This window comes from Castor canadensis, chromosome 5 (genome assembly GCF_047511655.1).
Source record: "Castor canadensis chromosome 5, mCasCan1.hap1v2, whole genome shotgun sequence".
Lineage (NCBI taxonomy): Eukaryota > Metazoa > Chordata > Mammalia > Rodentia > Castoridae > Castor > Castor canadensis.
The window spans coordinates 156,710,508-156,735,577 of NC_133390.1; the positions used below are offsets into that span (position 1 = coordinate 156,710,508).

General features: G+C 54.2%; 1 protein-coding gene across 6 annotated transcripts in view; it reads right to left on the minus strand.

Annotated features, from left to right (window-relative positions):
- Positions 1-2,344: 2,344 nt before the first annotated feature.
- The window catches only part of Nol4l (nucleolar protein 4 like), a 119,113-nt gene continuing 96,387 nt past the window's right edge, over positions 2,345-25,070 (minus strand). For 4 of the 6 annotated variants that reach the window (XM_020187010.2, XM_020187021.2, XM_074074552.1 and 1 more), the window contains 6 exons: positions 14,759-15,036; positions 12,238-12,423; positions 11,962-12,153; positions 11,651-11,773; positions 11,004-11,205; positions 2,345-6,835 (listed from right to left, as the gene is read on the minus strand). In XM_020187010.2, the coding sequence (XP_020042599.1) occupies positions 6,615-6,835; positions 11,004-11,205; positions 11,651-11,773; positions 11,962-12,153; positions 12,238-12,423; positions 14,759-15,036 (1,202 nt within the window). In that variant the 3' untranslated portion in view covers positions 2,345-6,614. The remainder of the gene's footprint in view (positions 6,836-11,003; positions 11,206-11,650; positions 11,774-11,961; positions 12,154-12,237; positions 12,424-14,758; positions 15,037-25,070) is intronic. The other 2 variants (XR_002213817.2, XM_074074550.1) reach the window with 2 other exon arrangements.

Below are 25,070 nucleotides of genomic sequence, written 5' to 3' on the forward strand. Positions count from 1 at the left end.
ACCCACTAGCTCCTGTGTCTGCAGGAGCTTAAGATGTATTAGAATCCAAGGTGTGGACTATACCCTAACCATCAGTTACATACCCTAACCATCAGAGTATAGGCTGGGCCACGTGGCAGCTCTTTGAGGTTGGGCATAGAAATCTGTCTGCCACTGTCCCATATGAACAGGGATACTAGTGCCTGTTTCATCAGGTTGTGCTGCCACCTAGGAAATACTCAAGGATATGAGCTTGTGCCAGGCTAAGCCAGTAAAAGCTTCATGAAATCCAAACTGCTGCTGTCACCTACTTTCCTTTGCCAGAGAGAGCTGTTAAGATGTAGGCCTTGTCCTGGGTGGTGCAGGTTGTAAGGAGACACCTGGTTTTTGTTCTCGTGCCACAGCTGTTGAATGCTGTGTTGAGATTAAAGCCAAGTGCTTGGAAAGGGGGGCTTGTGGAAGAGAGGATGAGAGACATTTGTTTCAGAATATGAAAAGAATACTATCTCATCAGCCTGCTCTTGAGAAAGTAGGACCCTGCTTGAGAGGGGTATGTGAGCAAGTGTGTGTGCTGGGTAGAGCAGCCTGCATCCTTCAGGGGCTTCAATGGACCAAAGAATCGGTGTGTCCAGGCTGTATGTGCACTGTTGGAAGACATGGATAGTGTTGGATTTGTGACCTTGGAGAGTGCTACTTGAAACCTGAAGTTGACAGTACCGGTGCTTCCTTCCTTTTGTGTCTGCACATCAGTTTGAAAGTCTGGAATGAGCATTTCCACTGCAAGATGATAGAGGCTGGCAATTAGCACAGTGTTTTTGGCTGTGCTGTTTTGTCTCTGTGTGGGGCTTCACTTTTGGAGGACACTCCCTGGGAGTGCACAAAGTGTTGCATACTGTCTTCAGAGGATGTACCAACTCCTGAGGCAGCGGAGTCCTTCATGTAACACCTCTAGCTGATAAGCCTAATAAAATGTGGGTTTATAGAAGAGATTGATCAAGGAGAGAAGAAACTTTTCAAGGATTTCTTTTTTAGATTTCCTGTAACTACCATTTCCCGAGTGCGTTTGGAGTGACTTAAAAACACAGCGCGTGCATGTTCTTCTCATTGAGGAAAACTTAGTAAAGTTTTGTCATTGAATGAATTTATGCCGGTACTCTAAGATACTGTCCTGTGTCCACTGTTAACAGCAGTGGTCTGGAGCTCCACTTAAGCCAGACTGGGACAAGCCAGCACTTTTCTGTCCTCAAGCCATTTTTCCCTGAGATCCCAGTGCTTCAAGGAGCAGCCACATTGCCGTGAAGGTAAGTGTTTTTGGCTGGCCGTGAGGCCAGCAGGGTCTGTACCTCTCCTGGAGATGTCCCAGGTTGGGGGGCTTTCCCACTTCCTTAGTCTCAGCAGTGACAGTTTCAGCAGACAGGGAATTTTCTTGGCATCACTGTGGATTTGCTGCCCCTTGGCTCCCCTTCCATGGGAAGGGTGAGGTGTGGACACTCCTTGTGCTGTGCCTACACTTGCTCCTATCTGTGTAGTACAGCTCCAAGTACAGAATGAGTGAAAGATTTCCAACTTTCAATCCTCCTGTGATCACCTTTGATGTGTACATTTGACTACTGCATACAGATTTTGTTTTCAAAAAGTGATTATTGTACCATTATAAAAAGGTTTTTAGTAACTGCTAATATAGGTGTGTGCATAATACATAATAATTAGAGCAGTAAAATTTATGCTTTTAACTTGCACAAATTTGTTCCCAATTACATTCCTGTAATTTTTCCTAAAAGTGTAACCTTAATGATACACGTAGGATGAAAAGAAAATCTGTGCACAAATAAGCTTTTGGGAAAGTGGCCCTTTTGTTTCCTTTAAGGTTGGATTTGGGGTTTTGCGGGGTTCTTCACATACTGAAGGTTGAGAACTGCTTGCTCAGTTTCCAAACTAGCTCTTAGGGATTGCTACAGGAATTTGGATTTGGTTAGTTGGCTATACACTAACATGACAGGTGGGGAAAGGGTCACTGCTTGGCCACTAGCTGAATTTAGGCAAGGCAGAATGCCTAGGGTGCCTCTGCTGTTTTGTCTCTTAAGTGGGGATAGGGTGATTAAGAGTTAAATATGGTGCTTGCCACCCATACTGAGCATCTGATGGGCACTGAAAAGGTTTCTTGGCTTTCCTAACAGGTTAGGTGGCAAAATGGAGTTACAGGTGTTATTTGTTCATGAAAACCTACTGAGGACTTCCATATGTCAGATTATTTGGCTAGGAAAAGGTGAGATCCACCAATAGAAAGATGTTTCAGTGCCAAACTTGACTGAGAAGGAGGCTGGTAGTGCTACTATTGATAGAAGAACACAGTGGAAGTGCAGCATTCTGTTTGTTCAGTGTTTATTACGTAGATTCAGTCTTATATATGATATACAGATTCAAAAGGAAAAGGATTCCACAGACTTATGAAATCAGTGCATTTAGCAGTAATACCATGGAGATAACAGCTCGATTAACAGCTCATTGGTCTTCTGTTAAAGTGAGGGAGAGAGGGAATCGGCCTGTGCTAGTCATTCCACAAACAAAACAGAATTTAGTCGCATCACGTAGAAGACACATTCTAAGAATTAAAATATTAAGCCACATTTACTGGAAAAACTCACTATACAGAACACAAATACTTTATAGAGAGCAATGAGGAGGAAGTCCTCACCTGCTTAGAAGAGCCACGTTAAGTTGCATAGGTGCATATCTGTAAAAATATAATTTAGAGGCGAAGCCATTGAAAAACAGTCACCTTGAAAGTTGGTGCCATCCAGTGCTTTCTGTAAGTGCCATATGCTTACTGTCTGGACTCCCCAGCCCCACCCCAGAGCTGGTGGCTCCTGACGGAGCCCTGAAGAGGTGCCTGTACCATCTGCACTGAAAGTCAGAGCCTCTGACACAGAACTTGTATTCTTCTGAAACATGTCTAAATTCTGCTAGAGGATTGGCAGCCTTGTGGGTTGTCCCTAAATCCTGGTTGGCTTGCTCCTGGAGGCCTCGTAAGTCATCCTGACCTTCCTGTAGCCAAGCTGACCTGGATAACTGTGTTCCTCTCAGAGCCCAGCAACCATGTCCTGCCTTCACGGCTCTGTCCGTGCGTTAACCACTTGCCACAAGAGGTGCTACCCTGACTCCTCTCCTAAGGACACGTGATAGAGGCACATGGGCGTCTACCAGGTGGAGTTTGTCAGCAAATCTGCGTGTGGTGTACATTTGTTTCTGTTTTTAGGTGGAAACAAGTAGAAAGTGAGAGGTTTTGTTTTGTGGCTTTGCTAAGCAGATGAGCTTAGTGAGGTGCATCTTCCTCCTCAAGAGCGAGTCTTGCAGAACACACAGGGATGGGGCGTCTGTACATGTAAACAGTACACTTCCACTGAGTCCAAAATTAGGAGCAAAATACAAAGGTTCACATTGGTCTTAGGTAGATACAGGCGAGAAAAGATAGAGCTGTTGAGCTCAGAAACAACAAAACAAAGTTTCTAAAGCACCACTAAATTATATAAAAATCAGACCACGGGCGGATTGAAACTGGTATTCTGGTGAAATACTTTACTATCTTGTAAAAAGTTTTACAAAAAATTACAAATTAAAAGTATCAACCCTCTGAGTTCAAAGCAGCATTTTGAAAATGAACGGGTAGTTAGTCCTATAACCACCCCTGGAGTCGTACGCGGCCCTTGAGAATAGCGAGGGACGGATGGGTCACACTTATCCAAATCCTCTAAGACCTGCCTAGCCCTGCCTGCTCTCCTCCCCCAACACCATCTTGGGAATAAACTGTTGAGTAGTGATGAGAAAATGATTTCAGATGGGTCTCACAGAACTGTCACTGGTCTATTATATGAGCCACCAATGAGACCAAGTGCCTACTTCTACCCTGCTCATGGGATCAGCCCCTGCAAAGACTCTGGGGATTGGTGTATCGTACTCTTGTGTTTGCTTTTTAACTTGGGTCCACTAATGACTACTTTGTGCCCTGAGACCTCCACAAAATGTAAGTGGCTGTGGGTCAGGGCTTTGGGGCTCCCTTTGGGGGAAGGCAGCCCCTTACTGAGGGTGGGATGGCAGCAAGCTGGGTCCCTCAGAACCAGTCGTGGTGCTCTCCAAGTCAGGTGTAGAGGGAAGGGCTTGGTAGTTGCATCTTTTAATACAAAAGCAAAACAGAACAAGTTCCCTGACTGGACTGGTTAATGGAATCCTGTTTCCACAGTTACTTGCTCTTGACCTAGCCATCTCTGGTGCTTCAGGTCCAGCCTGACTCTCTGGGAAGGAATCCACCTAAGAGGTCAGCATGATAAGAGTCCACTGTCCTGGAGGCCCCCCGGGGTCCCAGGGGACCATCACCACTGGCATTTGTTCCCTTTTTCTTTAAAACACATGGAACCTACTATGCTTACACCGCAGCCAGAAGTGGGCTGACGGTGGTTAGTCACAACAGCTTGCTCTCAGGAAAGGTGACTGCAAGCTGTAGCTTAATGCTGATCCTTACAGACATCCTGTGGGGTGAAGGGAGGAGCCCCTTCCCAGTCTCTCTCCTGTTTGCCAAGAAATGCAGACCATTTGTGTCTAGCTTGGGCACCGCCTCTGGGAGGGGAAATGACATGACACGTTAAGCAACTGAAACCAGGAATTCTGGGGCGGCGATTGTCTCTGCCAGTTTTTAACATTAAGATTTTCACAAATTGCCCAGGGTAATATTTTGCAAAATATCTATTGATTACTTTGTAGTATTGTTCACACACAAAAATATTTACACAAATTCAAACATAGTTGGGGAGCTGTACTGAGCAGGTAGGGACTGGGCATGTGGATGGCCGGCTGTAGGGGAGGCCTTGGGCACTGGAGCTTGTGCTGTGCTGAGGGGGGCTCAGGTGTCCTGGCCCTGACCAGAGGCCTGGGGACCGGGCACATGGAAGGCAGAGGTGGTGTGGCTGAGTGGGTGTTGGAGGCCACGTGAGACCACCCCAGCCTCAGGGTGAAAGTGTGCGTGCGAGGTGCCCTGCCTTGCAGCCCTGGGTTTGAGCAGGGTGTGACATCCACACCTGTGCAGCCTGCCCTCCCCTCCTGTTGAGGAGTGGTCTGGTCTGCCACAGTTCTAACAGGGAGCAGCCACAGCTACCATAGGCAGTCGCTGCATAAAAGCTGGTTCAGGAAGGGGCGCCTGTCCTGGGATCAAGTGACTCTCCGTGGCCATCCTAGGGTCCACTCATTCCTGGCTCCCCTGGGGCCTCTTTGCTTTGAGGAAGGCAAGGCAACAGGGCTTCTGCCAGTTCTGGGCAGGGGCAGGCAGCAGATTGCTGCTGTCATGGCTACGGAGTGTTGTGTGGAGAGGCCCCATGGGCCTGCTGAGGTCTGGGTAAATCCCTGGTTTTAGCAGCACTGGTAGGTATTGCACTGAGCAAGAGGAAGTGCCTAACAGGGAGGAGGGAACCAGGCCAGCCTTTTCTTTCTGCTCTTTTTCACACTCCAGGGACTCTGGGTTTCTCCAGGACTGGACCCTCCAGAAGAAAGGCTGGTCCTAAGGAGAACCCAAGTGGTTTCTCCACTTCCACTGACCATCTCTTTACTCCAGCCATGGGGTGAGGGGACAGATGCTGTCTGACAGCCAGGAGAACACCCTGAAGCAGCAGCCCTTCTTGGCAGGTGGCACTCTGTCCTGTCAGGCAGCCGAGAGAGCCAGGCGACTGCAAGCTGCTGGTTGTGAGGGGCAGACCCTTTCTGGGCTCCTGGATACCTGGTCTGACTTACCTCCCAGGCACACACACTGTGTGGGAGTTGGGGAGACAGCCATTCAGAACAGGCTCAGGGCACATCCTGGAAAAGCCCACGCTGGAGTGTGAGGTAGAATACAGGTGACCGTGTAACGGGGGCTCTGTAGAATGGGTGGGTGCCTTTTGTTTTGCTTTGCAGTGGTTGTGGGCAAGGTTCTCCTGCTTGGCAGTGCCTGGCAACGTCCCTGTGGCGGCACTGGGATCTGCAACAGGACAGCCTGATGGAGGGGTTGTGGTGGACTTCCCCAGGGTGTGCTGGGCACTTAGAGGCACAGCTAGCCTGGCACCTGCCCTGCCCCTGCCAGCCTCCAGCCCGCGTCAGTGTAGTGATATGGAATGTTAGGTACAGGGATACATCCTTCTGATCAGACAGACACAGACTGGCAATCTGTACAAACACAAAAGAATCCATTTTCAGAAAAATAAATTACTAAAGGGAGGGGAAGAAAGGGTCCACTTTGTTTTTCTCAATAAATATGCAATTCTGCTCACCTAAGACTTGAAGGTAATTATCTGGGGGTGGGATTCTAACATCAGGGTCCACAAAGGTGATTCTAAATAGAGCTGCAGGCCCCAGCACTTTGTCAGGGGAACCCCAACCCTTCCAGAGCTGCCTCATTGGCCTCTTCCAAGCAGGTCAGAGCACCTGTGTGGTGAGATTCCAAAAAGAAAGTGTCCTTGTGCCCAAAGTTTCAGGTGCTTGGAGTGTGGCTAGAAACAGCTCATTTGGATCCCACCTCTTTCAGAAAATAGTGTACCAACTGGTGAGGCAGGAAGCCAGGTCCAGGCTGGGATAGCCTCCTTCCCTGGCATAGTGCACTCTGGGGGCCAGTGGGGTCAGTTCTGCTGTAAAATGAGGTTTTCCAGTTCATCGGCAGAGCGCAGCAGGAAGGCCGCAGACTCTCTGTAGCCAGCGATGAGCTGCCGCACAGCACTGATCTCTGTGGGGCTGAGCTGGGCAGTGGACATGGTCCTGCTGGTGCTGTTGCTGGAGGGGGTGGGCGTTGGAGGGGTGGGAGTGGTGGAGGCCCCGCCTTTCATACTGAGGTCCGTGGGCCCTGTGGAGAGGGAAGGAGGGTAAGAAGAGAGCAGATCCCCCCTGCCTGGCTTCTGAGAGGTGCATAATCCCTTATGTTGTCATGACTGCCTTATCCTGGCTACCTGCAGAGGGGTTAGGCTTGCAGTCTGAGGCCCTGGGTCTGTCTCCTGGATGGCTGTTTCCCTAGTGTCCGGAACGGGGCTTGCACGTGATGAGGGTTCTTGGTTAATTTTCAGAGTAATCTTGCAAAGAAGGGGGTCTTATTATCATCATGTGACGGGCACAAGGACCACGGAGAGGTTTGCCCAAGAGCAATGGTAAATGCGTGCACAGTGGCTCTGCCTTGGGGGCAGGGTGGCAAGTATCAAGGGCATAGGCCTTGTCACCAGGCAGAGTGGGGCTCCTACTCTAGCTCCCTGACACTGGCCATGCCCTCTACTGCTTTCTGAGGACTTCCACCAGCTCTGGTTCCCAGGTGAGGAGGAGGCCTCAAGACAAAGGAACATCCTATCAACCTGAGCCCTGCCTGCTCCCCAGGTGGTGGTCAGAACTTAAGAACAGGAACAGGGGGTCTTAGGACATTTCTCGCACAGCGAGGCTGGAAGGGGAAATATGCAGGATACCCAGAATGCTGTGGGGGATGGAGCCACAAAAGCCCAACAAGAGCAGAACCTGCATGTGCTCAGATGAGGCAGGCTCTGGCTGGAGCAAACTGGGGAGCAGACTATGCTGTGGGTCCTTGTCAGTGGAGGGGAGGTGAGCCTCAGCCCCTGAACCTCCCTTTCTCTGAGAAGTTCTGTGCTGGAGTGGAGGAAGGCTGATGCTGCAGGGCAGGATAGGGTATGGGTGAGCCTGAGGGCTTAGGACGGCCAGGGCCCAGACAGGTTTTCTGGAGAAATCGTCTGCTGTGCCCTCTGCTGGCAGATGGTGGCAGCAAAGAGGGAAGCACGCTAGGAGTGTGTGGTGTATAGGAAGGGATTGCCAGGCCCTATCTAGGCCTTTCCTAAGCAGCTCTGTTGGAGCAGGTGGGCTGCTGGCCTTGGAATTCGGCACGTGGACTCAAGTTCTACCCTGCCACTTCATGGGCAATCTGTGAATTTTTCTGAGCCTCAGCCGCCTCATCTGCAAAATCAATAAGAAGGCTCTGGTGAGCAGGTGCAGTGATGGGGCTTGGGAGCATGGGGCACGGGCTGAGGTGCTAGGAGACAGACCTCCCAGCCAGCAGGATGCCTGGTTGCCGTGTGGGGACAGTCTTCCTAGCAGCTCTGGTGGGGCTTTCTGAAGACTATAAAAGCACCTGGAATTTGAAAGGCCTTCTTAGGTATTCTTGCAGGTGTTCAACAAGAAAACAGCCAAAGAGAGAGCTAGAGAGAGCTGGAGAGTATGGGAGCTTGCCCCCGGGGGAGGCCTTCACTGACCCAGACAGCTCAGCCTCCCTGTTGCTGTCTGCCCTGCTCCAGCATCCCAGAGGTTATTACAGGGGCATGAGCCATCAGCCACCGTCTTCCCCACTATGCTGTGGGCTTGCTCATTACTGCATGTACCCTGGCAGTTTTTACAGTGCTATAAAGAGAGATGGACAAGCCCTAGATCAGAAGTAACATCTTGGGATAAGCGAAACTATGGAGACTCGAGTGCTACTAAGAGGAATCTGGTGCAGCCCCCAAATGGGGAAGGAGTTGGTGTCTGTAACTGAACAGTGTTGTCTTCTAACTAGAGAATGTGAACGTCAAGGAGGTCTTGGGAACTGGTTTGCTAAAGAATGTCCTTGGAATGGAGAGTTCAGGGAACAGTTAAGTGTTAAAATCAAACACAGGAGGAAGGAATGGGGCTGTGTATTGCTAAAACAGCAGGAAAGCAGGTGACTTGACTCCTGCGTTGGTAGCTTCTGCCGGCTTCTGGATGTTGCAAGGGTAGAACCCAGGCGGTGGTAGGACCCGTGTTGTGGCTCCTGCCCCTCCAGGCAATGCTTGGGGGCAGCCAGAGTCTCCTGCCATAGTCATCATGAGTGGAGGCTAGCTTCCCTCTCTTTCCTCCCTCCTTCACTGCTGCGCTGAGTTTTCCTTCCTTCTCTCCTGGGCTATATCAAAGCCTGGAGAGGAGAAGATCTCTGTTTCCTGTGCTGCTGAACTGATCTGGAGACATCCCCATGCAGGCTCTGGTTACAGCCAGAATCTCAGGTTGCTGCTGATCACCTTGGGGGCGGGGGCGGGGGCGGGGAGGGGGGCGGTGAAGGCTGGAGTGGACATGGGCTGCCCAGCACCCCAGGCAAGACAGCCAGAGTCTGATTCTATCTAAGCTGATTTGCATCTCCAGATGACAACATAATAAGCGAAGTGAGGGGGTTCTGAGCCATCAATGCAGCTGCCCAACTGAGGTATCAAACTGACTGAGCTGTCATTTGAAAGGCTGTAGCTAGGGAGGGCAGTAGGTTGGGCAGCTCTGCAACCACACAGGTGCTTGGCCTTTTCCTCCGGCTGCAGACTCAACCCAGACTCAAACAGGGTTCTTCAAATGAGCTGCCAGGGCCCACAGGACAAGGGCTGCCCTAGGCAAAAAGGGAAATGACCATCAAGCTTGGCCTCAGTGACCTCCCCACCACCCTCCAAGGAAACAGGGTGTTCAGCAATGGGAAACTGAGGCTCTGGGATGCACAGGTAAGGGCCAGCTGCCTCCTAAGAACAGGACTGGCCGTTGTTCATGCTTCTCTGGAGGTATGATCAGGATGGGAGTGCAGCAGGCCCTGCACCCTCACAAGGAGGCCAAGGAGCCCTGGCAGCTGCAGCCTCTAGACAGACCATGCTGGGTGGCATGAGGTAGAAATGTGTCACCATAATGCATTGCCTGGGAGTGACCGAGTGCCAGGTCGTCCATATTGCTCCTGCTGGACCTAGTCTCTCCATGTGTACTTAAGAAAAGGGTTCTAACCTTGCCAATCGTGGGACCCATTTCAAACACTCTAACAAGAGGCCCACTTGGCAAGCTGCAGGACCCTCTTCCTAGAGGGCAAGTAGCTCCACTCTGGCTGTGCAAGTCCCTCTGGCTTCGGGGATTAGGGCCAGCTTATTTTAGGTTAAGAGGCATTAGGAAGGATGAGAAGCCAAGCCCAGGCAGGGATCTTCCAGGGACCTGCACGTACTTCCTCGTTTTGGGGCACAGTGAACACGGGGACCCATGCTGGCTACAGCTTGGAGCCAGGGGTATAGGTGGATATGGTGTGAACCTTCAGCTATAGCTAGGGACTAGCCCTCTCCCTTGCTGCCCAGGGACAGTGAGGGGTCTCCTGCAGACATGTCCCCAGCCTGCCAGCCCTTCCTCCACCTTAAGCAGCACCTTGGTAGCCTTAACTCCTCTTTTGCTCCCAGGCCCCTGAACAGCCCCTGGGCACACTGCCTCTTGCCCCCCTCGATGGAAATGTTCTTGTTACAAGGATAGGCAGAAGGATGCAGACTGAGCACCGATCACAGCCCTGTGCTGAAAACCTGTCAAGGGTTGTTCATGCACAGAACAAAATCCACAGGCCTGATTGCTCTCCCCTGCTGTCTCTGTTATAGAGTCCATCTCTGAACCCATGATATGCAGCACCTACTCCACAACAGAGAAACAGCTCGCTCTCTCCAGTGGCTGTTTCTCCATAGCAGTTTGCTTCGTACCAGCAGCAAAGCTACCTGGGAAGCACCTACTGAGTTACCCAGCTTAGAGCATGGAGCCCAGGGACCCATTGCTTAACCATTCACCCAGGAGATTTACATGGGGGATCTCTAAGTGCAGAGGCTGAGGACTAGAGACAGGTACCTGCCTGAGCTACTTGGTAGTCTAGCTGGGCCACAGCTGAATAGGCCAAGCCTAGGCCAGATCTGACTCTGTGACCTTCTCACTGAGTCTCAGTCATCATGGGTAAAATGGGGGGGGGAGGGAGAGGATCCAACTCAGATAAAGAACAGGGCCTGAGCTGGAACTTGGTGCTCACGGGGGAGCCCTGCAGGGGGTGGAACCAGGGAGAGGTGCCAGCAATGACAAAGTGTAGGACCTAGCACCATTGGAGGTGAGAAAGGAGCTGGGTTTCCTGACCATCCCATCTAAGGACCGGCTAAGCCTGTGAAATGGGGGTCACCGCCCTACCCACTTCTGGGGCCACTGTGCAGACAGTGAGCTGCTTGAGGAGCCAAAGCCTGGCCCCTACTCACCATTACTGTGATTTCCTGTCTGGAGGGAAGCTGAGGGCTGCAGGTTGCTGCTCAAGGCCCCATAGCCACGGTAGCTGTAGTTGAGGCCGCCATTGACGTACACAGGGTCCTGGGAGTAGGAGGAGGCTGGCAGTGAGTAGGTGGAGTGGGTTATGGCTGCGGAGTCCCGGGAGTGCTGCTTGTCCAGGGCTATGGGCTCGTCCTGCAAGGGGGAGAGGGTGGTGCTGAGGAACCAACATTGTCCTGGACACCAGATAGACAAAGGCTGCAATCCCAGGCCTCCTGGGACCCAAGGCTCTTCACCTTGTCCCAGGGATCACCCCTGACTGCTCATCTCTTTGAGACATATTTGGTTGTCACCATCCAACTGAAGATTCTCTCAGTGCCTCTGGTCTCACTATGCAGCCCAGGCTGGCCTCAAATTCATGATCCTTCTGCCTCAGCTTTCTGAGTGCTGGGATTACAGGCCTGCACCACCATGCCTGGCCAGACTTCCTTCAAGGCAGCCTTCCCCACTCACTTCTCGGCACATGCCCCTCCTAGCCTCCTTCCCAGCCCCATCACAGCTGGTCAAAGCCTGTCTGTGGAATGACCTGACCTTGATACTCAGGAACCACCCCTCCCTGTGGCTGGCTGTGAGAAAGCACCTGTGAGGACTGGTAGATCTCCAGGCGCATCCTTTTGGCTGCTTTTCTCGTCTCGCTCTCACAGGCAGCTGCCAGGATGTTTTCTGCCATGGCCGAGGTCAGGTGGGGAGGTGTGGGTCTGGTCTGCAGGCAGAATGGGCATGGAGTTGGTGTTGGGGCGGGTGGGGCCTGGGCTTGTGGGCTCCAGTACCTTGCTTGATTGACAAGGTGAAACAGGGCTACTGGGAGGTTCTGAGTAAGGTGTCTGGCTGGAACGTGGCTGGAAGCAGTGGTGGCACGGAGGGAGAGGATAGCTCGGAGGAGGGGCTCACCATCTCCATGCCGTTCTTCTTCATGCGACGGCAGGACTTGAGGTATGTGCGGATGCGCTTGCGGGCCCGCTCCTGGAACTCGGGGAACTGCCGGCTGCAGGACTCGATGATGGCCTGGATCTTCTCCTTGGGCTGCTTGGAGATGGGCACCATTCGGTCGAGGTTCTCATCCACAAAGAGCCGCACAAACATCTGTGGGAGACAGAGGTTGTGGCAGGGGCTGGCCCTGCCTTGGACCTGACCCCGTCCCTCCTGGCCCTCCTGACAAGTGCTCACGTTGAAGGCCTTGAGTCGCTCCGGGTCCATGCCCTCAGAGTCATTCATCTTGTCATTGTCCTCGTGGTCATCGTGGTCGTCGTCATCATCATCCGCTGTGGGGGCCCGGCCTACTGTTAGGTCCTCGGGGCAGCCACTGACCTCGGTCTTGATAGAATCAAAACTCCCAGAGCTGTAGGGCGGGGACTAGAGGGGCGGAAGGGGCAGGGGAACAGATTAGGTGGCTGCCTAGAGCCCTTTGTATCTTAAATACCATGATGAGCTTGGACACCAGGGTGGTAAGCTCACCCAGTTGCCACGAGGGCCACAGCTGCAAGGTCTTGAGCACATTATCCCTCTCCCCTGGCTCCCTTCATCTGGAAATGGGGACAACAACCCTGGCTGCGACCTTTCTGGGCCACTGTTGGAAGCCTGACTACAGTAGCACAAGCAGAGAGGCCTTGCTCTCTGGAGGCACCAGGCCAAGGGTGGCAGCAGCTTCCTCTGTGGTGGTGCTTACACCACAACCTGCCCCATTGTGTGAGAGACAAAAAAGGATTCCCACAACCAGCCAGCCTCTTCTGTGTGCCAGGATCTGACCATCAAGAAGCTGCAACCCTGAGTTGACAAGCAAGCTGTCACCAGAGCAGTGAATGTGCTATCTGTCAGGGAGGAGGAAGAGATGGGCTGGGAGAGGGAGCCAGCCAAGGTGACAGGTCTGCAAGGCAGGGTGCTTTCTGAGGCTCCCAGGCTTCTCCTATCTGCCCCTCAAGAAGACACTGTGAACCCTGTGAGAACAGGTGTGCAGAAAGGGAGGGACCCAGCCCAGCCTGCTTGGCGCAGCCTGTCCTACAACCCTCCACTCCCACCAGAGGCCCTCACCCATCTCTCCTGCTTTCCTCTCTGCCTCACATGGGTTGTCTCTCATGGCACATAGCTCCACACAACCTTTCTCCAGCCCCCACCCTCAGAGCCCTACTGTCACTTGTCTTTTTTTTTTTTTGGTGGTACTGGGGTTTGAACTCAGGGCCTTCACCTTGAGCCACTCCACCAGCCCTATTTTTGTGAAGGGTTTTCCGAGACAGGGTGTCATGAACTATTTGCCCGGGCTGGCTTCAAACCATGATCCTCCTGATCTCTGCCTCCTGAGTAGCTAGGATTACAGGTGTGAGCCACTGACACCTGGCTTGTCACTGTCTTTTAGAAAGTTTGTGCCTGTGGTCTACGGTCATACTGCCCTGAACGCACCTGATCTTGTCTGATCTCAGAAGTTAAGCAGAGCCAGGCCTGGTTAATATTTGGATAAGGTTTGCACCTACGGACAGCCTAAGTTGAGCCAGGAAACATGCAGCTGCATAGTCGGGCAGGGTGATGTGGCCACAGTACAGCCTTGGAGGGACCCTAGTGCTTACAAAAAAACAAGTCCATGAAGATATTCATGGTCCAGTGCCCTGGTCCCTGAATCCTGCCCCGTCTCCTCTCCCCATGACCAGGCCCACGGGGTCAGCCCTCCTTGGGTTCAGACTGCTGCCAATCTCTTCGTCCACGGCCAGACTTGAAAGGGGCAGAACCCCAGCCCCCCAGAATCACAACGCAGGGTCAAAAGACCCACAGGGTACAGTGCCAGCTACCAGCTGGCTATGTGACCGTGGGCAAGTGACATTTCCACACTAGTCCTTAGCTAAATCTTCTGCCAGGGCCACAGCAGACAGAAAACTGTAAGAGGGCTGCTGGGGGCATTCACACTTCCATCTCATCCGGATGCATGAGCACTAGGGCCACCCCTGTAACCTGTGGCCATAACGGCACTGGTTAGAGGCCACTGAGCCAGCTCTGCCTGCCCCTAGCAAGTTCCCATAGTCTTTGCTAGCCCCCTAGTGACAACTTGACACCATCCCTACTGAACTTTTCCATGAGACGCTGTCTGAGGCTAGCCCTGGCACCTACCGCACTCCTCTGCAGAAGAGGAATCGGCTCTGCCCAGGGTAGGTGGCTGGAGCCCAGGGCAGTAAGGTGGGAAAAGATGCTCCAGCAGAGTTGGCAACATCTGTTCTATTCAAGGAAGCCTCAGTGGCTCAGGGATGGTCCAGGCGGGGGCACCCTCCTTACCTGTCCCTTCTTCCCCCATCAGCCTGGTCAAAGGAGGAGCTCTACTGCCCACATACCTGGGCACCAGCTGTAAAATGGGGACAGCTGTAAAATGGCCAGGAAGCATGAAGTGCTGTGCTAAATGTGTCACTTGCTGCTGTTCTTTACAGCAAACTGTTCAGGGGTGAGGGGACAGGCCCTACAGAGACACAAGTCACCTGCCACAAAGGCAGGAGCCCTCAATCCCACTTCACAGATGGGAAGCAGGCTCAGAAGCAGGGGCCTTGCTCTGGCACACACTGAGCTGTCTTCCATTCCTGAGCCTCCCCAGAAAATGATGCTGTCGCGGCCACCACCCTGGCTTGATGTCACCCATGGGCTGACTCCAGCTAAACTCCAGTAGGTATGATTTCATCCGGCCTCACAATATCCCTGTTGTCACAGCCCCACGCACCTCAGGAGTGTTCTTCACTCCGTACTTGACACGGCTCCGTAGCCCGTCAGTGCCGCAGCCATCCGAGGCATAGGAGGGTGTGCCAAGCCCAGACCCCGGCGGGAGCTTGTCACACAGGTTGATGGGTTGATCCTCAGCAGTGGCAGTGAAGTCCATGGGGGCTGCCGTGCCGTTGCCGTTCATCTCTGGGAAGGCAGGGTCGCCCTGTGTGCTGCTGGACGTGGATGGGTTCAGGGTGGAGGAGCCATTGCCACTGCCACTCTCAGAGGAGGAGTCATCTGGAAGGAGAGGCCTGAGGGTGAGGCCTATCCCTGCATCCACTGTCCCTTGAGCAGGCCTGGCTGGGTACCGTGGCCTCAGCAGACCCTCGCGCTAGCAGTGCTGTTAGCCTTGAGGTGCTCTCTCCCCCAGTGGCTCTGGGGCAAAGCTGACAGACCGGACTGAGGCAAGGACCTGCTTCCTCTGCTAGAGTAGTTGGGGCCATCAGGAACCAGGTGGCCATGGTGGGGGCTTGTGCAGGGTGTGGAGGCCCTACCCACTCCCCCCCAGCCCACATTGCCACAGTCAGTCCGAAGGGAGGCCCAGTTTTAAGTGGCCTGATGTAGGTTCCTGGACACCCCTTGTTCCTCTGCTCCATCCGCTTTACCCCTTTTCCCTCAGGATGCCCTGGAATTCCTCCTTCCCCTGTCTAAGGAAGGAGGAATGGTTCTATAACGAGTGTGTCCACTTCCCCCGTCACCCAAGCCTTCTTGCCTCCTACAGCCCAAGCCCAGGCGACCTTGCACCTCTGAGGGCCCTCCCTGCTTTCTGGAGGTGGGGTGCCCCCTGCTGTGGACAGCAAGGCATTGCCTGCTAGACTTGGGAGGATAAACTTGAACTCCTGGGACCAGACATTTTCAGAAAAATCCCTGTCCTCTCTTTCCACCAGCCCCAGCCTCCCACTTAATCAGCTGAGATGGCAGAAGCTGCACTGCCAACTCCCACAGTCACTGTCAGGTGAGTGACCGCGGGGCTCCTGGAGGCGCCCAGGTGCCCTGGCGGTTCTGCACCTGTACCCACCGTGGGTGGGGGAGGGGCAGCCCAGGGAGCCCTGACCTTGTCAAAGGCCGCTCCTTCCCCCAGGCCAGGGTCGCGTCGGACCCCACCCCCACTCTCCCAGGCAGATTATGAAGATTTAGTCCCTGGTGCCCGGCATTGGGCACGCGCGCCTCCTGCACGTCCCCATGGCGACCGAGCTGCTCTGGCGCCCCAACCAATTGCTGGCCTCCCGGCTGCCCAGGGGCGGGACCGGGCTGCCCATCAAGCAGCCTGGGCCCTGGGCAGAGGGGGATGGGAAAAGCGAGGCACGGTGGCACCCCTCCCCCTCGCCTGCCGCAGGTCCCCTGGGCCAGGCTGCGCAGACTCCTGCGCCTCTGGCTCCACGGCTCCCTTGTCCTCCTGCGGGCTCTGCCCCATTCACCGCAGAGACCCCAGGCCTGGCCACCTCCCATCTATCTCACTGCCGCCCTCCTCTCTCCCTTCCCCTCCCACAGGGGTCTGGTTTTCTTCTGACAGTATCTCCAGCGACTAATCTAGACATTTGTGGAATGAACAAATTACCCAACAATATTTATTGAGCGCCTACTGTGTACTGGCCCAATCTCCTCCTAGGGGACCCATGAACCTTGCTGTCAAATCACATCCACTCCTCCCTCCCTCTTCCTTGACACAGGGACCCACCCTTTTACAGCCCTGGCTTAAGCATCTCAGGGCTCCTCTGTGCCATGCCCTTCCTGTGACCTGATGCCCGCTGAGCAGAGAGCAGACTCCTGCCTGCCTCCAGCCTCCTGACCACAGCCCCCCTACCTCAGGCCTGCCATGTTCCTGCAGCTGGGCCCATTTCAGTCAGCCTTCAAGACTTAGCTCTGCACTGCTGACCACGTCCCCCTCACTGGCCCAAGGTCATCTTGAGTGGCCTGTACACCTGAGAGGCAGTGGTCCTCTGCTGGGGCTAGAGGACAAGCACGGACACTCGCCCTGGCTAACTGGCTGAGCTTGGTGAGAAGCCCACCTCACAGGTGCCACTCCCACCCCAGCACCACCCGCCATAGGCCGTGCTTGACCCCAGAGAGCCCTAGATTCTGCCTCTGGAAAGAGGAGCCGCTCCTCAGTGGGCACCATCCCAACCAGGGGCATTAGGCCTGTCATTATCCGCCTCCCTGACCAGCTGTCCCCTGGGGTGGGCGTGTACACAGCAGGAGCTACTAGGGATGCGCAGGGCGTGCTTGGGGTCACCAGGTCAGAAGCTGGGGCTGGCCCCATCGCATCATATGTACTGTGATGGCAGAAGCTGCCTTCAACTTGGGGCTATGGACTGGTGTTGCCTGGCCAGGGAACAACAGGTTTCGGGGGGACACTGGTCTCCCTGTCCTCAGATGGCAGTTCAGTCCAGTAATGAGACTCCTGAGGCCATGTATTCCAAGCTTTTAGAAGAAATTGGAAATCTGTACCATGTCAGATTTAAAAACATAGGTGACTGCGCTGCAGATGTGGCTCAAACCCTGTACCGCGACAACAAAACAGTGACCAAGAAATCAGTGGATAGGCAAAATGTGGTCTTTGGTACAATGGAAGATCGTGCAGCCATAAAGGTGAGTGAAGCTTGGATATGAGCTGTGGCGTGGCCGAGCCTCAAGAATATCGTGCTGAGTGAGATAAGCCAGACACAAAAGGATAAAGGCCGATGGATTCCCCATACATGCAGGATCCAGAGGCAGGAAGTGCGCTGGAGGTTACAGGGCCTGGGAGGGAGGGGCAATGGGTTATTGCTTTATGGGGGCAGAGTTTCTGTTTGAAGTCACAAAAAAGTGGTGGAAATAATGGTGAATGTGAATACATTTAATGTTTCCAGATTGTACACTTAAAAAAATGGTGAAGACCTCTAATCCCAGCTATTTGGGAAGTGGAGATCAGGAAGATCAAGGTTTGAGGCCAGTCCAGGCAAAAAGTTATGAAGACCCCATCTCAACAAACAAGCTGGCTGTGGGGCTTAAGCCTATAATCCCAGCTGCTTGGGAAGCCATAGGTAGGGGGATTGAGGTCCAGGCCAGTCCCTGACAAAAACTTGAGACCCTAGCTGAAAAATAACCAAAGCAAACAAGGGGTCGTGGCCCAAGTGGTAAAGTGCTTGCCTAGCACGTAGGAGAGTCTGATTTCAAAACCCCAGTATTGTAAAAAAAAAAAAAAAAAGTTAAAATGGCAAATTTTGTTATATAATTACCACCAAAAACCCAGACCCTGAGCAGGCCTGTGGGCCCTCAGTTATAAGCTTGGTTTGCTGCTGTACCATTTACTTACACAGCACCCAGGATGAGGAAAACCAGCCACACATAGCCCACATTCAAGGGACGAAAAAAATCACAAAAGCTTGTGTTCCCCGATCCCACCTGTCTTGCCTACCTGAGGTTCTGCTCAGGCGGCCCCAACCCAGTGGGCTAGCCGCCACCGTGCAAGGGCTGCCTTACACCAGGAGGTCAACAGCTTTTAGCAGAACGCAGAGGAACTATGAGCAGAGTGGATACCACCTGTGAAACTCAAAGAAGCCATTTTGCCTTCCTGTGCCTCAATTTCCCTTCAAAATGGTGCTTACATCACAAAATGAAGTCTATAAGGTATAGACAATCCCTGGCTAAGAGCAGGTAATCAATAATGAAAGCTGAGGCCAGGGATGGTAACTCATACCTGTAATCTCAGCTACTCAAGAGGATTAAGGTTCAACGCCAGCCCAGTCTCCAGATGTGGATTACATCTGTAATCCTAGCTATGTGGGAGGTGCAGGTAGGAGGATCAGGAGAATAACTAAAGCAAAAAGGGCCGGTGGGGTGGCTTGAGTGACAGAGTGCCTGCCTAGCAAGCTCAACCACCCAGTACCACCAAAAAGAAAAGAAAAACAAACAAACAAAAAAAGCAAGCTGGTTTCCTGCACCACACCTTGTCTCACTTCGCTCACCACCTTCCTACCACTGTATCTCCCAGACTGGAGCACTGGCTTCTGGGGTGGGCACTGTTAGAGGAGGGGCAGCACAGAGGCCTGGGACACCTGTGTCTGCCTCACCCCTCCTTCCCTCAACATGCTGGGTGGCAGCCTGCACTGGGGACCAGCACTGAAAGGAGGGGAAACTGCCATTGGTCCCATATTCTAGTAATAAGCAGGAGCCCAACACGAAGGCTCCTTCCGAGGGTGTCACCTCCTCCTCACCCCATCACGCTCCCCCTGCCCTGGCTCATTCTTCAGGGCTTGCTTGAGTGCTGCCTCCTCAGGGAAGCCTTTTCTGCCTGTCTTAGCACCAGCTCTGGACCTCTCCTCTGCAGAACTATCCCAGGGAAGGTTTGCACCATGGGGACGGTTGAAGTCCCCTGACCGGGCAGGGGCGAAGGTGCTGCTGGGGGTGGGGAGTATGTTTCCATCTGTCCATCGGCCCCATGGGCTATGGCTGTCATCCTGGCCGCCCACACTACTCCTGTGATCCCCTAACCAATCACGCCATCCAACTTAAAGGCTTAAAGGTCAACGTCTCAGTGAGCACTGTCCGCCTGACCCTGCTCTGATGCACAGACCCCCTACCTTCATCTTCCATGGCCTGTGCCCCAGCTCGGGAGGCCTGGGGTCCCACAGCTGAAGTGGGTGGACCCAGACCACTCCTGCCTCTCCACAAGCCACACCCCTTCCTCTAGTTAGGGCATCTGGGCCTTCCCCAGGGTCAACCCGACCCATCACAGCTACTGGGGATGGTGTGTGACCAAGCTGGACCCACAGAGTCAGTTCTGTGCTTTTTCCACCTGGCTGCAACTGAGCCTACTGAGCAGGTGACCCTTCCTGGAGGACGGCAGGGGACAGGCTGGTACAGACAAACCCCCTAAATCCATCTGTGCCTAAAACCAAACAAGGCCCTACACTATTTGCAACAATTTCCTTATTGCCAAAGCTAGCTGGAGGCTGGTTTGGATCACGTGTGTCTGGTTTGATCTGTGAGTAATCAGGGGCCGAGAGACCAGCCCTGGGAGCTGGGCTCCCTCCCCCACCCATCCTGAGGCTGCTGGTGCCTACAGCCCTGCCCCCACACAGTTTGGGGAAACAGGGACAGAGAGCCAGAGCAGCTGCGTTCCAACCCATTCCAAATTCTTCCTCCAAGAGACCTCGACAGGTACTCGGCTCCATGCCTGACTTTAGGGACAGGCCCAGTGGCTGTGGGGCCTCCTGTCTGCACGACCTTGGGCATACCACCTCCTGAGCTCCTCTTATCTACAGTCCAGGGAGTTGCCTCTGACGCCCTTTTGGGCTCTGATACTTTATGACTGTGAAAACAGCCAGCTGGCCCTGTGGCACCAAAGCCCGATGCCCTGCGTCCTCCAGAGCTGCCGTCTCCATCTGGGGTGTTCTCTGGTCAGGCCAGGGGCTCTGGCTGGACCCACCCAGACCTGGCACTAGAGGTGGAATCTCAGGATTCCCAGGTAGCCCTCTTGTCCCCATCTGGTCCTTATCTTGCTGCTGAGCCCGGAGGCCCCTCCGCGATAGGCACCTCACCGGAGGCCAGCCTTTCCAGCCTTTCGGAGCCCAGGACGGAACCATGACGCTGAGCAGCACAGAGAGATGCCCTGGAGGTCTCAGGGAACACACTCCTACTGCACACCAGCAGCCTCCCCACCCCCAGCTTGGCAAAGAGTGACTCCCCAAGCTGGGCAGGACAGGGAACCCACCACCTGTGCCTACAGTGCTAGCGGGCAGGGAAGGCCTGCCGTGCCCAGCTACTGTAACGTGGGGCGCTGTGCTGCTATTCAAATGGGGAATTAGCGATGAATGAGGGAAATTGTTCCTCCCTCTGTCCCGTCTCCAGAAGGAGACAAAAACTCCTTTTACCTCAGCAAACAATGCCCTTATGTGGGCGCCAGCACCCTGCAGTCGGCACAGGCCCCACTCTGTGCGAGCCGCCAATCGCCACGCTGGGCTCTGGGGCCACAGCCAGCAGCACCCTCTCCTGGTGGGTGACCCACGACAGCCAGGCTCACCACCCTGGGACCACAGGCTGCACATAAGACCATGTGAGCCCACACGCCTGGTGCATGGGGCAGGCTGCCTCCGTGGCCAGAGGTGCCGCTGCTGGAGGGAGCACGGGCCCCTTGGGAGGCTTCTGGGGGAGCAGCAGCAAGGCAGGGGCGAGGAGGGGCATCAATAAATCACAAACAAAGGCTGTGAGCCAGGGGACAAGTAGGGAAGGGCAGAATGCTGGAGCCAGCAGCCCCCAGGGCCACCAGGGAGGTGTAAATGCCAGGGAGGGACCGCGGCTCTGGGCTGTAGTCCGGGCACTGAGTGCTCTGGATTTGGGGCATGGACCTCACCGAGGCTGTCCCCCCATTTGACAAAGACCAGTGTCCTATGCCATGATTGCATGACGCATAGCTCCGAGGGGCACCAAGCTGGTGGTTACTAGGCTCTATCTCCCAGAAGGCAGGATGGGGGGGGCGGTCAAGTGGGGGACACAGGGATCTCATACGGGTGCCTTCCCCACTGCATGAGGCCTGTGTTACTGCCCAGCTGCTCCACCTGAGCACCCCGGCTTGCCCCTATCCCATGGCCCATCCCCTAAGCAGCTCACCTCGGGTCCCTGCCAAGGCCTTTCTGCTCATTCCTTACCAGGTGCCAACACCTAAGCTGTCCATACGAGTGTGAGTCACACGGTGGCGGGGGGGGGGGGTGCTAATGCCTCTAGGAGCCATATATTTTTAAAAAGTAAAAAGAAACAGTTGAAAGTGGTTCTGTCAGTGCTGGGGATGGAGCCCAGTGCTTTGTGCATGTGAGGTGGGAATTTGATTTTCATCATCAGTTTAAAAGCTGGGTACTGTGAGGTACTCCTGTAATCCCAGAACTTGGGAGGTGGAGGCAGGAGGATTGTGAGCTATCAGGGAGCTTGCTAGGGAGCACTTTACCAGTTGGGTTAAAATTTAAACCAATATATCCACAATAGCACCCCAACAAGTACTCAGTAAAATGGAGATGCCTCAGCTTCTGCATTTGTGGCGAGTCAAGGACACTAGCATTTTTTCCCAAGGCTACACACCTCCGTTTGCAGTAGTCTTTCCTGAGTGCTAGGGAGCAGGAACCTAGACCTCCCTTAGAAGTGGCATCATCTCTTTTGGCAGAGACCCTGGGGCCCAGGTCCCTGGAGAGGCATCCAGCTGCAGATGAGAGTCTGGGTATTGGGGCAAGGGGTCCAGGCAGAGGGGCCTGGGGACAAACACCATCTTTGTGGTGGTGGACAGCAAATATGCATCAGGCCCTGAGTGTGAAGTGCACAGACATCCTTCACAGAAGACAGTGAAGAGCCAGAGGTTCCCAGGGGGCATCACCAGCTCATTCCCCAGACTGAGCCCCCAGAGTCAGCAGCAGCTTCCCAAAGCATGGCCTTTCCACTCACCCCCACTTCCTGGACTCCCCCAACACACACATACGCCATCCCAGTATGGATGCCTTGGTCTGTCCTCCCAGGCCAAGTCCAGGCAGTGAGAAATAAACAGGAATTCAATATGCAAAGCTCTAGTGGAGATGCTTACTGCCTGCCACCCCCCAACCCCCACAAATCATGTGTTCTGAGAGCAAACAGAGCCACTTCAGGCCACCATGTGTGAATGATTCATGGGCTGGGCCCTGCCCCAGAGCCCTGTATGTGGCATCTGAGGGCCCCCAGCAGGTCTTCCACCAGTCCTCCTGGAAGCTGGTCTAGGGCCAGTGCACCCCAGTCATTAGGTCAGGGTGATAACGCCAACATGGTCCTGGTCACTTCCTGGTTCCTGGGAGAGCCACCCTCAGACAGCCTCAGGGCGGTGATACCTGTCCTGCACAGCCCTCCCCACCTCCTCTCCAGCACAGTTGGGCCTGCCACGGCGGAGGGCACTGGGTGAGAGGAGGCAGCCAGATGGCCCCATACGCCCAGGCTAATCTTTGTGGGGAGTCTCCCTCCTCATTTCTTAGCAGGGCCCCCTCATCTCATAGGCGCCAGAGCTCATCCTACCCTAGTGTCCTCACTAGGCCTCTGGAGGCCCCAGCAGCCTGGGCAAGGCCAGGGCTGTACAGGCCCTGCCTGCTCAGGGATAAAAGGATCTCTCGGAGCTGTCCCCCGGCCGTGCTCTCTCGCAGGGCTGTGGCCAGCACAACCCAGCATTGGCTGTGCCTCCTGCAGCCCATCTGATAATGGACACGTTCCTGCTGCTGATGGACTGCTGGGAGGGCTTGGGGCCCCACCTCTCTGCTCCTGGGGGAAGGAAGAGCAGGAGGGAAGCTTATGGTGAATGTTTGGGGCCTTCGACAGGAGCAAACAGCTCTTGATGTAAAAGAAGGGGGATGAATGAGGCACAGGCCCGGCTTCTGGCCTCACCTGAGAGAAGCAAGGATAGGGCAAAGCTCAGTTTGAAAGCTCACTGCTCACTGCAGAGCTGGACATGGTGGCCCCCTGCCCAAGGGAGGCTGAGGCAGGAGGAGGCAAGGTTCAGGCCAGCCTGGGCTACACACACAGTGAGACCCTGTCTCAAAAATAAATAAATAAATAAATAGAAAACAAAACAAAACAAAACAAAAAACACCCCACTGAGGCTATCCTAGCAAGGCTGTGGGGACAGCCCCCATCCCCCCATGTGTCAGTGCCTAAGTATGAACGTTGGGTCCACTGGGACTCAGCTGTAACAGGCCAGAAGTTCTGGTGAGGAGACAGCTGATCCAAGCCCGGGAACGGGCCTGTGGGAGATAGGCATGACCAAGGTGAAACAGAAGTGGCCAAGGTACTGGATCATGGGGTCACCCTGAGTTCAAATGGCCTGGTCTCAATGCCTACTGACCCCTTCCCACCAACTGAATGGCCTCCTGCTTGACCCTTCAACTTTTCTCTGAAAGCATTCTGGTGGCATCCTCAGTGCCCAGCACAGCAGCTGGTACACAGAACTACTGCTGCTGCTGCTGCTGCTGTTACCGCTGCCACTAGGCTACTTCCCTCTGGATGGCAGTGCTAGCCAGCCTGGGAGCATGCGGTAGGCTGGGGGTCTATCCAATCAAGTAGCAGCAGGGTGCCCAGACAGGCCTTGGATACGTAGGGAGAGTAGGGCAGGAATGCAAGAGGTGCTAGGACAAGCTCTGAGTGCCCAGGCCCTGCTGGTACCAGAGGCCTCCCAACCCAGCTCCCTTTCTGTTTTTTGGGTTTTTTTTTTTTTTTTTTTGCGCCAGCCTTGCTGTATATCTCAGACTGGCCTTGACCTTGAGATCCTGACTACTGAGTGCTGGGATTACAGGCTATCAAACCCAGCTCCCTTTCAAAAGCAACAAGACTCTGGGGGCAAGAGCGAGGGAAGAAGGCTATGATCTGGGCCCTGTAGGGCCTTGAGGAGCTGAGAAGGCAGGACTGGACCACGTGGATCTGATGAAGGGCTCAGAAAATACTGAAGAGGTAGAGGGCCTTTTGGTCCTGATGGGTCGGTCCTTGACCACCCCACCTCCAGCCTTTCAGCCTGAGGGTGTCAGTGGGCCAAGAACTCCGCTACCAGCCTGGCCACCTATGAGCCTTCATACCGTCCATGCATCATCCAGGCGTCAGTAGCCCCATAAAGTGGGTGGAGATTATTATCCCATAGGCCAGGGAGGGCAAGTGACTTGCCCAAGGCCACACAGCAGAGGCAGGATCTGAGCCTGGATCAGAGCAGCAAAGCTGGAGCTACATGCTTCCCCTAACCTTCCCACAGAGACCAGGGAGAAGTGAACTCTGGGAGAGGAGCCTGAGAGAGAGATCATGTCGTAGGTCACCCAATGGGGGCTGGAGCATGTCTCAATTGGTGGATTGCCTGCCTAGCAAGTACAGGCCATGCGCTTAAACCCCAGTACTGCCCTCCCCCCAAAAAATGGCACCCAAGGAGAGGGGCCCTGGCAGGGAAAGGAGAACAGGCCCTACCTCCTCCCAGGGACTACCCGGCCATCCAGTGGACATTTCTTTATGGTAGATGGCTCCACCTGAGAACAGCAACAGCCAGGAGGCAGGAAGCCTTCATCTCTGACAAAGAGCTCTGAATACACGTCAGAATGAATGGTCAGACATACCCTGGCTATGCCACAGATGGAAGCCAAGGCTCAGAGAGGGCAAGCAGCTTATTTATGGCCACACTGCAGGGGAAGGGAGGCCAAGACCCCTACCAGCAGTCAGGTCCAGCCTGCCTCACAGAGAGTCCTGAGCCGTCTCTGTCTTCTACCCTGGCTGTGGTCTGCTGTTACAGAGGAGCTCTGGGGATGAACAGCTGCCCA